The sequence below is a fragment of the Lemur catta genome, chromosome 6, assembly GCF_020740605.2.
Source record: "Lemur catta isolate mLemCat1 chromosome 6, mLemCat1.pri, whole genome shotgun sequence".
Classification (NCBI taxonomy): Eukaryota; Metazoa; Chordata; class Mammalia; order Primates; family Lemuridae; genus Lemur; species Lemur catta.
The window spans coordinates 67,597,562-67,611,262 of NC_059133.1; the positions used below are offsets into that span (position 1 = coordinate 67,597,562).

The 13,701-nt window shown below is 33.5% G+C and overlaps 1 protein-coding gene across 1 annotated transcript in view; it reads left to right on the forward strand.

The window, feature by feature from the left end:
- SYT10 (synaptotagmin 10) overlaps positions 1–13,701 on the forward strand; it is a 57,051-nt gene that overhangs the window by 16,904 nt on the left and 26,446 nt on the right. Inside the window, exon 3 of the mRNA XM_045555252.1 lies at positions 7,791–8,358. Within this exon, the coding sequence (XP_045411208.1) occupies positions 7,791–8,358 (568 nt within the window). The remainder of the gene's footprint in view (positions 1–7,790; positions 8,359–13,701) is intronic.

A 13,701-nucleotide genomic window follows, 5' to 3' on the forward strand; every position in this document is an offset into this window, starting at 1 on the left:
ATTTTATTAGTCACAGGAATATCAGGGTAAATTATTTTCATACAAACTCCAGTGGGCATTTCCTTAGTCCCAGCGTATGTTTATGATGAAATCCATGAAGAGATGATAATACTTAGTCTCCGCCATTGTAAAGGCCACAATCCAGTTAAAGGGCTAGAGAGTGGGAGACAGATCTGAAAACAGGCAATTTCAATACACTATTTGCAATATGCTCAAGGAGACGTGGCAGCACAGACGAAGCGTCATCCAAGGTGGTAGTGAACTCAATTGGAGGTCTATGACTATTTTTCTCTGAAACCTAGCTGAGCTCACCAGAAGATGGGCTCATGATAGTCAGAAACATATTCCAAAGTAAAGGAAGGCCTGAAATAACACACTGAGCATAGAAATTCACATCTGGAATACATAATTAAAGTCAAAAGACCTTCTAGGGATGTAGTAATACTAAAAAATAAGTTCTTGAATTTATTATTTTGACCAGTTGCTATTGAGATTTTTTTTTAATATTTAAGGCTTCATTCTACACTTGTGTAATATAAAATGTTATGTTCTCAGAACCTTATGGATCAAAAACTATGGAGACATATTTTCAACTCAATTACTTCATATGCATTCCTTTAAATATATGCCAGATCAAAAGCAATTGCTTATCATCTCTTGTTAAGGCAAATATTTTCAGAATAACTGAATATTTATTTCATTAATTTCATTATCCTTTTAAACCCCAACTCAGACAAGCCTTCCAACTCACCTGAACCTCCAATCCATTGATTCTATCACCATTTCATAACCCCTAATTCTTTGACTATTCTTTGATACTATATTTCTCTCTTCACTCAGTTTTAATTCCATGGCCAGTCATTAGAGGCAGTCTCTTGCATACATCCCCAATTCCCTTGTTGCTCTCTACTGTCTTATTTGCAAGACAAACCCACAGCCCCGGTTAAATTTAACTCTCTGTCATCTCTACACCTGCACATGGGCAAGTGACTGTGGCTGGCGGGGGACTCCATGCTGCAGAGTCCTGAGCAGTGCAGGGCATCACATGGCGAGGGGCTAGCTCCGGTCTCTCTTCCTTTTCTTGTATAATAAATTAATACATTAAATCCATGAGGGGATTAATCCATTCATGAGAGCAAAAACGTCATGATCCAATTCCCTTTGAAAGCACCCTCCCCTTAATATTGCCACATTGGGAATAAGTTTCAACATGAGTTTTGGAGGGGACATTCAAACCACAGCAACTACTTTACACCTTATCTTTCTTTAGACTTCCATCACCTTCTTCCTCATTCTCAACTTTAATTAATGACCTTACTTCCCATTTTACTATGAAAATTGAAGCAAAGAGTAGAAACTTCCCATAAACTCTCACCACATTATCAACCCTCTTATCAGCATCTGCCCTGTATATTCACCTTCCTGATTGGTATTAGATTAACTATCAATGCTTCTATCGAAAGCCAACGCCTCCACTTGTCTACTCTACTAGTTTTCATTTACTCTCATGGCACCTTTAAGAATGCTCCTCTTTGATTCTTACATTATTAATTCTCCCTCTCTATTTGATCAGTACCCTCAGCATAAGAGCATACTATTATTACTTCTATCTTAAAAGAATCTGGAAAAGTAGGAGATGTTGATCAAAGAGAGGCACGGATGAAATTGAGGTTGTGGAGAGTGTGCAGTTAATGATAATGACAAACTCTGACTATGCTCAGGATAGTGACTGAGGTTAACAGACAACATCATTGGAGGAGAGGGGTTCACTGAACCTAGAGGCCAAGTGGTTGGATGAAACACATACGTTGCTAGGAATTAGAACAGAAACATTGCCAAAGAGTGTTAATGAACCAGAAGACTAAGATAATGAAGACTTTGTGATTTGGGTATCAGTACGTGGCTAACAGTAAGTGGCATTGGAATATGATTTGTTGACTTGAGCTTCACAGCTGGGAGTGGTGGTTTAAGGGAGAATGGTCTGAAGTGGTGATGAGGAACAAGAAGAATGGGCGACTGCTACACCCCAGGCCCAGTGGAATAAGGGATCTGGGGAAAATGACAGCTACCACGCGAAAAGGCCACAGAGGAAACCATGTCCTTGGGGAAGAACCAGGTTTCCACAGAACAATAAGGAGAGATCACTCAGAAAAGAGATTAAGGCTGCAGAAGTTAATGAATTATTTTTAAAATTTCATTGTGGCATTTTATACAATTTAGTTTGCTTTTCTATATATATACATGTGTGTGTGTGTGTGTGTGTGTATATATATATATAGTCTTTGCATGATATATGCTCAGATGTGTCATGAATGAATCACTCTTGTCCTTGTTTCCAATTGAATAGAAGAATATAAGAAACAAGAATAAAAAATGTGTTTACCAGAAGTTTGCTTTAGTCTTACTATTTGAGCCTCCTTAACTATGAAATGGGGCTATAAGTTAATATATGGCGATAGTCTCTGATGCGTATTTCAATATTAAAAGAGAAGAGATGAATTTCTTTTAGACATATTTGATAACTAAATAGAGTACTGCTAAAGATATTTTTGCTTTTCCTCTCTGATTTCTCATGCAATGTCTAAGGTTAACTTAATAGATGGTAAAGACATTGCAAATTAGAGTAGGAGTATATAGGTTTCCCACTTTCGGAAAAGAGAACTGCTGGGTGCTGAGAAGTGAGTTAGTCCAAGGGCCTCTTTAGTCCAGGGTGGTGGTCCAGGACGAGCTGACACAGGAATGACTTTGTGCATCTCTGTATCCCCAGACAGGAAGCCTGGACTTGAGCTTGTCAAAACTAGAGAGTTCGTTATGGCATTTGCACTTGGGCTTCTTGTGTCTTGAATTCTAATGATAATAACTAATGAAAAGTTATAGTTTTCAAAGTCATATGTAATATCTCATTTGATCTCAAAAACTGTGAAAGGACTATTTTCTAGATGATAAAAATAAAGCTGAAACAAGTTAAAGTTGCCCTCACTACGAAGGGAAGCTAGAGCCAAACTGCACTCTGATTCCAGTCCAGCCTTTTTTCCACCTAATCTCCATGTAAAAATTTTCAAACCCTATCTTTTGAGAGGTGGGAAGAAATGGGCTCATTTTCTCCTGAGTTTCCAGGACTCTACCCACATGTCAACCAGAGCACCTCTGTCTTTACATGTTCAACTCTGGCCGCGAATTTGGTTGGGAGAAAAGGATATATTGGTAGTAAAATATTTGAAAATCACTGTATAAATACATTATATTCCTGGGTCATCCAGTAATATTGACAATATCTAGTTTGGTGTTCCAGGAAAGGTGGGGAAAGTTTTTTCTCCTCTGGGAGAGTAGTTGGGTGGTGCCCTCCCAGGTTTGAAGGATAAGAATTGGATTAGTGACAGTCAAATGACTTCCACTGTGATTGGTTGGGTATTTGTGTGAGACTATATAGCCACTAATCACTGTCATTCCAAAAGCTGAGAAAAAAAAGCAAGAAGAAAAAGAAGATCTGTGTTGTCATGGCAATAGTTGAACATTGTAATAATTAAAGCTTTTCTTAACTGACTAGTTAAACTGTGACTTAGAATATGCACTATTTACCCTATAATTAGGACACTGGCTTACTTGAACAAAAACGTTACTACTCTGAGTGCTGTTAGAAGGGGCTTTACAGCCACATGAATTATATTCACAGGCATAAAGAAGAAATTACTTATTTGGGGGGAAGGATAGAAGTTTTATTATATTGGAAAGCGTATGTGAGTGTGAAATTATAGAATAAATCTATAAAAAAATTAAGGAATTAAGTGCTTAGGGATTTTTCTCACAGAAATCAAAGGCTTGTTACATAAGTAAAAGTGATTTTAGTAAGAATATTATATTAATCAATAAAATATTCCAAATATCTTAGGAACATTGACTATACAAACTTGATTATATTAGACTCCTTTAATATGTTATAACATATACCACCTGTGTTCCTTTTTTTATTCTTTGTTTATTTTCATAAATTCTCTCTGACCTTTCCTGACCCTTTATATTTAGGGTAGATTCAGGGTCAAAATACATTTCGTATCACGCTTACTACATTTAAATGGGATAATTCTGAAGAAACAGATCACTTCAAGATATGCTAGCAAAGATTTTTACATATACACTCACTTAGATAAAGAAACTAAAATATTGGGCCCTAAATTCAGTATAGTTTTAACTAGGAGCTAATCCCCTCACCCAAGACAAAGTAGTCCTAGTATGTTTTTATATATAGAAATATTTTTTCAATTATAGTCAAATTTTAACGTAATCAGTCATGTTTGAATATATGATATAACATAAATTGTCTTACAAATTTTACTTGGATACTTACTGTTTTCAAAATATATGTTATTTCTTAGAAAATGTACAATAAATATAGACTTGGTAAGAATTTTGTATACAATGTCTGATCATAGTTTTATTTAGAAATTAAACATCCTCCTTCCCTTTCAATTCTTGGTAACTAGTCAAAGAAGTTAAAAATATCTCTAAAACCACATGGTGAGTGCCAGGCACACTGTCTGGGGAATGGACACGCTTGAGGTTCTGACTCAGGGGGATGGACGGGACATGGGCAATATATATAACCTGAGCTTTTGTACCCCCATAATAAGCTGAAATAAAAAATAAAAATAAAAATAAAATCTCTAAAACCATATCTCGAGCTATTTCAACCAAGTAAATGTTGGATGTTAGTATATTACATAATTATATGTAATGTTTAAGTGGAAAAAGTTATATAAAAACAAATATAAATGTTTTAATATTTTTACATGGTTACTTAGTAGAATGATTGATTTTTTAAGTAATTTAATCAAGCAGGATAACTGTGAATATGACAATATAGTATAGTAGTCAGGTGTGAGGCCACGAGGCCCAGACTCCCTCAAATTTTAATTTTAGCCCCTCCCTAGCTGTGTGACTTTGAATAAGTTACTCACCTCTCTGTGCCTCCGTGTCCTCATTTGTAAAATAGGGAACATAATAATAGGTCCCTCAAAAGGTTACATGATACTCGAATGAGTCAATAAAGAATTTACACATGTATCTGCCACAGTATAAGCACTCATTATGTTAGCTATTAAAACTGGCAAAATCGAAGAGCAATGGCACACTAATTTTTTATTGTGAAAATGTTACAGTGTATGTATGTTTATTTTTTCCTGCCTTTCATTGATTTTTATTTCATTCCAAATTGTCATGGATATTAGTTTTTCCCATTTAATTCTTAATATTCTTTCACACTAATCTGATACTGGAATATCATTTTTCCTTAAGCCTCTCTTTTCACCCATATCATTCTCTGTGACAGTACACACAAGCCTCTCATTCCAGTGGTGAAGCTAAGCAGAACGTTGAGAAAGAGATCTTTCAAGAATGCTGCAGTGTATATTCACCTGTGGCACTGGTCCATCACTTTACCAGTCTCAATTTTATCTTAATTTGCAATATATGTACTGAACTATAGTTTCTTTAAATTTTTTTTTGACAAGTCTGGGAATAATACAGTAGTACCAGGCAGAGTTGCTGATACTCTCACTGCTCATTTTGGTCTTCCTTATCTGTATAAAGGGCAACTATAGAAAGAGGTTGAATTCATTTCAATATAGCCCTAGGCATTTTTGTGGTGGTGTTTGAATTATTATTCACTATTTTAGTTCAATTATGGAAAATAAGCTAATTAAATATAAGAGAATGCATGTAGCACCACCTCAGATTATAATTTGAATTTTAATAAATACAATTTTATTAATACACATACCAATAATACTTTATCATGAATATTTAGACCCATAAAATTATCAAAGAACCATAGAATGAGGGAGAATGACAGAAATTTAGGGTTAGAAAACACTTAATGCTTTCTGCCTCAAGTGAGTTGGTAGACTTGAGGCAGAAATCTTTCTCTTTAACATCTAACCTTTGTTTTACACTTCTAGTTTGGGACAGTTCACTACTTTACCTTATTGGATAGATCCTAGATATTTTTAAATATTCTCTTATATTAAGCTAAAGTCTACCTCCTGTAACTTCTATAAATTCTTATTCTGTCATGACAGTCCTTCAGGCATTAGAAGACAGCTAGCCTTAACTCATCTTTGCCCTTTGACCCTGCTGCTTCTCCTTTCTTGGTTCAACATCCTCAGCTCCTGTAACTGTTTCTCAAATGATATTGTGCCTGGCGGTCTCACCTCTAGATGGTCACTATATTTTTATTCTTTAAGAATCAGATTTCATGTGTGCATCAAAAAATAAAATGTTAATTAAGCAATGTCCTCCATACTACTTACTGCTATAACGGGTGTAGACCTGCTGTAATAGACAACAAAAGTGCGTGAAGGATTTTGAAGTGTCCTGCCAGTGTGCTGACTAGATGGTCAATGTAAGAGAGGGCTGGAAGAAGGAAAGACAGCTGAAGTCCCCTACAGAAAGCAAAGGATACAGTGCTAAGGGTCTGGACTGAGTAGCAATGGAAATGGAGCAGAATGGATAATCATATGAGATGTTTCAGAGGAAACAGCAACAGGATTTAGAAAACTAAGTAAATCCCATGGATAAAGGGAAAGTGATTCAAAGCATACTGCATGTTTCCAAGCATGAGTGACTGATAAAAATGTTAGTGCTATTATCAGAGACTGTGAGAGAGAGAACTGGGTGGAGAGAGCAAAGGGGATAAAATGACGAATTTGTTTGAGTTTGCAGTGACATTAGGATACCAGTTTAGAAGACTTCCTTGGAGATTTAGAGACATGGAACTAGAAGTTTATATAGCTGTGACTTACTTGAGGAACCATCAGATTCAAGAAAAGAATTATAGTCCAAGAACAGATGATTAGTCTGATGGGCAGACTGAGGAGAGACAGAACAAAAGAGCTGGGACTGAGCCTTGAGAGGACATACAGGTTGGCACAGTTCATGCCAAAAAACATGGAGGAAATTTGAGAGACACAGATCTTAACGCAAGCCACATTTAGAAGATATTACTAAGCTTATATATTTAATATTCTGGAAATGTTGGCTAGATACATAATAATAATGACTATAGAAAATTCAGTTTGAATTTAAAAACTCTTTTATGTTGGCCCCAAATTCTAAAATTCTACAATTTTTTTTTAGCCTTAGAGTTTTTGAAGCCCACTCCATGTTGGAAAAAAGGAAAATGTAATCATTTTGGGTGTCACAACTATACATTCTTTTTAAAAGTAAATATTCATTTAGTTATCTTAATCATTAGAAATAGTTAACATATTGTAAGAATATGTGGACTTACAATTTTTGTCTTAATACTGTTGTCACTAAAACATGAAATTCCTGAGGCCCAAATGTCTCATGAAAAGAAGCCAGCCACTATGATTTTGTCTGCAATGCTTACATCTATATATACCCAGATATACCCAGATGATAGCATTCATATTTTTTTGTGGAATATTGAGTTTGTTGATAATCATGTTTCTCTATAATTGTCTTTAATTGTGTGCTTATGATTGCAAATACAAAGTTCCAAAAGCTCATAAAAATGTGCATTCGTGTTTCAGGTGTTTCTAGAATTTTAAGAGATTTTTTCTTTGAATATTACATTTCTTTTTTTTAAAGAAGCTCTGTGTGTGTGTGTGTGTGTGTGTGTGTGTGTGTGTGTGTGTGTCTAGCCATGTAGGTATAGATATATAGATATCTTTTCATTATCCTGGGGGGATGGGAGAGTTTAATGCCACTGTATTACATTGTCATCAAAATGATCTCCCAAAATGATTTTGTGTATATGTGTATGTGTACAGCCACAATTCCTTCAGGAGACACCTACCAAGGCAAATGCAGGTTTCCAGTGTTGACTTTAGCATGGGCACAGAACCTGTTTTACAAAGAGGAGAAACAACAACCAGCATTGGGAGAATAAAACCAGAGCTCTACAAACAGAAATCAGTTGACTCCGAGGGCAACGGAAAAGAAGACGTCAAAACCTGTGGGAAACTTAACTTTACCCTCCAGTATGATTATGAAAATGAACTTCTAGTTGTTAAAATAATCAAAGCCTTAGATCTCCCTGCTAAAGACTTCACTGGAACTTCTGACCCTTATGTGAAGATGTATCTTCTTCCAGATAGGAAAAAGAAATTTCAGACCCGTGTGCACAGAAAGACCTTAAATCCTCTATTTGATGAAACTTTTCAATTTCCTGTAGTGTACGACCAACTATGCAACCGAAAGCTACATTTCAGTGTGTATGATTTTGACAGATTTTCTAGACATGACATGATTGGGGAAGTGATTCTTGATAATTTGTTTGAAGTCTCTGATCTCTCCAGGGAAGCCACAGTATGGAAAGATATTCATTGTGCTACCACAGTAAGTAATAATTCCACCAATATATTGTTTTTTATTTGACCTACAGTGATGTATAAGACCAATTATTACCCAGATTATTGGAATAAATTTTACAGTAATGGAATTTATGTCCCAGGATCTTGCAAAGGTAGGATTTAATTACGTAATAATAATAATTTGGGGCCTAACACTATATAGATAACTTTAGTGATTGTGAAAGTAAAAACTAGCTCTTGTAAGTTACCAAAAAGAGTAGGCTTTGTCTCCTGTGAAATATTTACCTGTAACTTATCCCCAATACCCAATTTCCTCATAGTTAATATTGACTTTCGTTATTTAAGATGATTTTGTTCCTCAGATCAAACTTAAAACACACTTCGATGCTAGTTGGAAAAGTCCTTAATTTGATTTGTAACAGTCCATTACTTTAGATGCTTTCGTGGAATACACACAATTACAGTGTATGAAATGCTGAATGATCAAGAAGTGATTATTTACATTAGAACTTTTCTTTTTCATTACAAAATGCTTTTTCTGATCATAAAATATTACCAACTTTAGTACTGAAAATTCAGAAAACAGAGTACAAACACATAAGCATAAAATTAAAATAATCTACAATGGTACCAATTGGTATAATATTTTAGCATAATGTTTTCCATTTTCTTGCTATGCATGTTTTTAAATAATTAAGATCATACTAAGTTTAAAATTTTCACACTGATTTTTTTTATGCTGTATTTGTCTTAGTGCATGAAGTTTAGATATATGATCCATTTACCTCACTATTTTCTTATTGTTAAACGTTCCAAGTAGGCATAAATTTTTTTACACTAAAAATTGTTGTGTTCTTTTTTTCCAAAATCTATTTTTTTATTCAAGACTATTTGTCTAAGATAGATTTGTAGAAGTGGAATTAGAGAACTGATCTCTTAAATTAAATTTCTAAATTATTTTGGCTTTTTAGTTTTTAAATGGAGCATTTAATTTTTTCCCATCAGGTTGTCTTTATGTATTACCATCTTTTGCTTGCATTTTATCAAAAATTTTAAGCTTAAAATGTTTAAGTTTTGAATAGAGACAGGGGATTATTTAAAAAAATAAGAAAACTTTTTACTCAAAATAGCTCTTTTGGTAATTTTTTTGTTATCAGTGCTTTACTAATTATTATACAGTCAATATTTGGGGTGATTATATTTTCATTATAAAATTGTGTGTTTTTTTTAATTTCAAAATATTGGGGGTACAAATGTTTAGGTTACATATGTGGATTATGTTGCATCATCACAACATTTTCAGTTGTTGAATTTTTATTTCATGGTCCCCATTGTGATATCTATCAGGATATCTATTAGGGAACAAAGAAGGAATTATGACACTGGATATATTTCAGAGGCACATTGGGGATCTTCTGATTTCACATGATTTTCACTATATTGCTGATATTTCTACAGGGAAATAGGGTAAGAGTGATATTTATTGTTTTTAAAAATATGACACCTTCCAAAATTCTACAAATACAGCTAGTAATTAAGTGTTAGGTTATTTCTTCTGATTCCTCAATCTTACTATCTTTTTTATTCATTCAACAAATATTAACTGAGTATACTCTTTGTGCTTGGCATGCTCAAGTACCAGGCTTGCAACAAACATATTACTATTAATAACAGTGCATAAATCCCAGGTTCTGAATGTGCCACCAGTCAGCAAAACAAGAATGACAACAGTAATAAAAAAAAATTGTTTTGAAGCATATTCTGTTCATGTATTCAGGCTCAGAGGTAAATAATCTCCAAATAGTCTAAAGATTAGTATAATTTTCTAGGAGATTGGCAGTGAATTGTTTTTTACATTCTTAAGCTTTTGTATTACTAACTGATCCTTAGAAAAAGAGTAGGAATTCTTTCTGGAAACTTCTGTTTTGGACTGTTAGTAATACATAGTCACTTTTTGGTAAATATTAATAAATACTCAAATTTATTTTCAACTCTCCCATATGCCTAGTGTATTAATTTCTTATTTCTGCTGTAAAAATTACCACAAATTTAGTGTCTTAACACAAATATTTTGTAGTTCAGTTAGAAGTCCAGTGTGGATCTTACTAAAATAAATAAAATCAAGGTGTTGGCAGGGCTGCATTCCTTTTAGAAGTTCTTGGAAGATCTATTTTCTTGTCTTTTCCAAATTCTAGAGGCCACAGGCATTTGTTGGCTTAGACTGAATCCACGTGGGTAATCTAGGAAAATCTCCCCATTTCAAAGTCCATAATCTTAATCATTTCTGTGAAGTCCCTTTTGCCCTGTGAGTAACATATTCACAGATTCCAGGAATGAGGACATGGTCATCTTTGAGAGTACCTTTATTCTGACTGTCACACCCATAGATATTTTCATTTCAGTATTCTGAATATAAAAAGAAGTAGGATAAAAATAAATTTATCATTAAATTATTTTAGTAAAAGGACATTTTTCTTTAACTGGAACATCAAGCCACACACTGTTCAAGATGTTGCTTATGGAATTTTTTTTTGTTGGGTACCTAGTAATGAAACCTAAATATCTAGGCTCTTTGGCCAAAGTTAATATTATGGTTAGTATAGTATTTAATTAAAATTTCTATTCAACTTTTGAAAAATCATTAAGCAATTTTATATTGACTTATTAGTAAAAATTTGAAAAAAAGAGATGTGGGTTGAAATTTGATTAAGAAACTTTTCCTCTTCACACGTCTATAATTTTAAATAGTTTATACAGAAATTACAGAGTTTTCTAGAAAGGAGGAAAAAAAGAAATAAATGAAAAGAAATGTAATATATGCTCTCACTCATCCAAGTCCTATCGAAACCTACAAAGGCGATCCAACTATGCAGGCATAGATATAAAAGAGTTTATGTAAAAAATAATATAAATATTTAAATTAAAAGATTAGCTATCATTAGGTTAAGAGATAGTATTCCATGATGTGTATATTAAAAAAATATTAAGAATGATGACAAATATATTCTTATAAATCTTATAATTTTACAATTATAAGAATTCTTATAATTAAGGTTTTTATTTGAAATAATCATTTATGAGATTTTACAGAGTGCCTTTATATAACTGCAAATCTGCAACTTAATTTACTACAAAATTTACTGGGAAAAAAGAGCATTTTGCTACCAGTTTGAAAAGAAATAGTTCACGTATTTTTAATTTTTAATGATTCTGTTTAGTATCATTAAGTCCTGCTTTATTATCTTATTGATGGAAATGTCATGGCTCACTTTTTCCTTCTTCAAGCTAATTATATAATTATGTCTTATAATTATTGAAAATAGGACTTTATGAAAATCAGAGTAGCTACTTTTTGTGATTGTCGTTTCTAATTGTTTTAAGTGTCTGATTCCTACAAATTTTCATCATAGAGTCTCTGTCACATTTTTTCCCATACATCAAAAGCCTGTCCAAGGCCTCATCCAAAAAATCTTCCCATGACAGTTCATTGCATGAAATCAATTTTTTTTCTATAGCATTTGATTCAAGTAAATTCAATTTGATTACATAAACATGTACTAAGAACTTGCTATGTACAAAGTTTATATTTAGTTCTAAACTGGAAAAAAAGACTAGTAAAATACAAGTTTTAGTCAAGGACTTTAGTCTAACAGAAGAGACAAGTAATAAAGAAAGTATCTGCCAGAGTGTGAATTACTGTATAATGTTTTCCTGGTAACCTCCACAAATATCTCACACGCACGCATGCACACACACACACACACACACACACACACACACACACATGCACGCACACACGCGCACACACTCTTTTTGGTACAGATCATATCCCATATGAAAATAGTATTTGAGATCCCCTTTGGATGATGGTAGAATTCTGAAAAGAGAAGTTGGGTGTTCCTTGAAAACAGCATGAGGAAAAGGAAATAAATCAAGACTGTAGCATGTTTTCAGCGGGAAAAAAGTAGAGTGTGAATATGGAATAAAGAAGAGACTAAAAAAAACTCAAACCAGAATGTTATGCTTAAACTACAACCAGGAAGACCTTTAATACAATGGGGGTTTCATTTATTTTGTGTTTATCCCAAGAGTGAAATTACTGGAGCTATCATCTCATATGGCAACTCGATGGGTACAGCGGATAGGAATGGGGGCACTGTGAGATGTAGGGGCCAGGTGGGAACCCAACACAGCGATCTAGATGAGATGAAAGAAGCCTGATTGAGGCTGGTAGCAAGGAGAATGGAAAGGAGCTACTATATGCTAATGGAAGCACTAGCTGTTGCACTTATTTAAGCATTCTGCAAATATTTGCCTTATGTCTGCCACTTGCCTCTGAGCTTCTGGAAGGCAGAAATCATCTTGCATCCTTCACAGCATATATGAGTGCTTAATACCTGTTGAATAAATAACTTAGCAAATTTTTATATAAGGTTAAGTGTATAATTATTTAAGTACAAATCTGCCACTACCAAAGGAAAAAACAATGTGATCATGTGCCCCATTGATTACAAATCAGTAAGTATATGCTTAGTTATATTTTGTTAACATTAGCTACTTTCTATAGAAAAATATTTTTTTAAATCTTCAAGGTATGGCATCTATTCATATGTAAAATAAACCAGGAAAATTTTAAATTATTGACAAAAATCTTATCAAGTTGAAGCAAAAGTCACATATTTTGCCTTTGTAATTTCATGACTAATAAGTTATTTATATATAAGAAGGATTAATATTTTTTCAGGAATTAGCAATTTTTCTTTTTGAAATTAGAGATTGAATGACAAACGAAACAATAAAGGTGAGTCGTTATTCTGTGCAGAAAATTAGTTTTCACTTTAGGGACGATTCCACTATATATCACAAATATGGCAAGCCAACCACCTCTGGCACTAACATAGAAATATCTCCAATGTAGGGAAAAATTACATTGAAAACCAATGTGTACCCTATGCTGCTATTTCTGAAATGTAAAGGAGAAATACATATTCATATTCAGTTATATATGCAAAACAAGTCTACGTACAGACACACAAAAACTTAATAATAGTAGCTTCTTATTGGCAAAAGTGGTAGAAACTGGATGAATGAATATAGAAAGGGAATGATTTGCCGCATATTGTCTTAGGTATATTTTATTTTATAACCATTGTGTATACTATTTTTTTCTTTTTTTTTTTTTCACAGTAGACCTTGTAGGCCTAGATTGTGCATAGTATTATTCACATGTTTAGTTAACTTTTTTCAAAAAGTCAATCACTGTAAGTACTGATATATTTTGAATGTTTATATGTAGTTTTCCCATGTATTCTCAAAAAGCCATTGAAAGTATACATAGATGAGGAAAAGATTTCCTTTTCTTGAACAG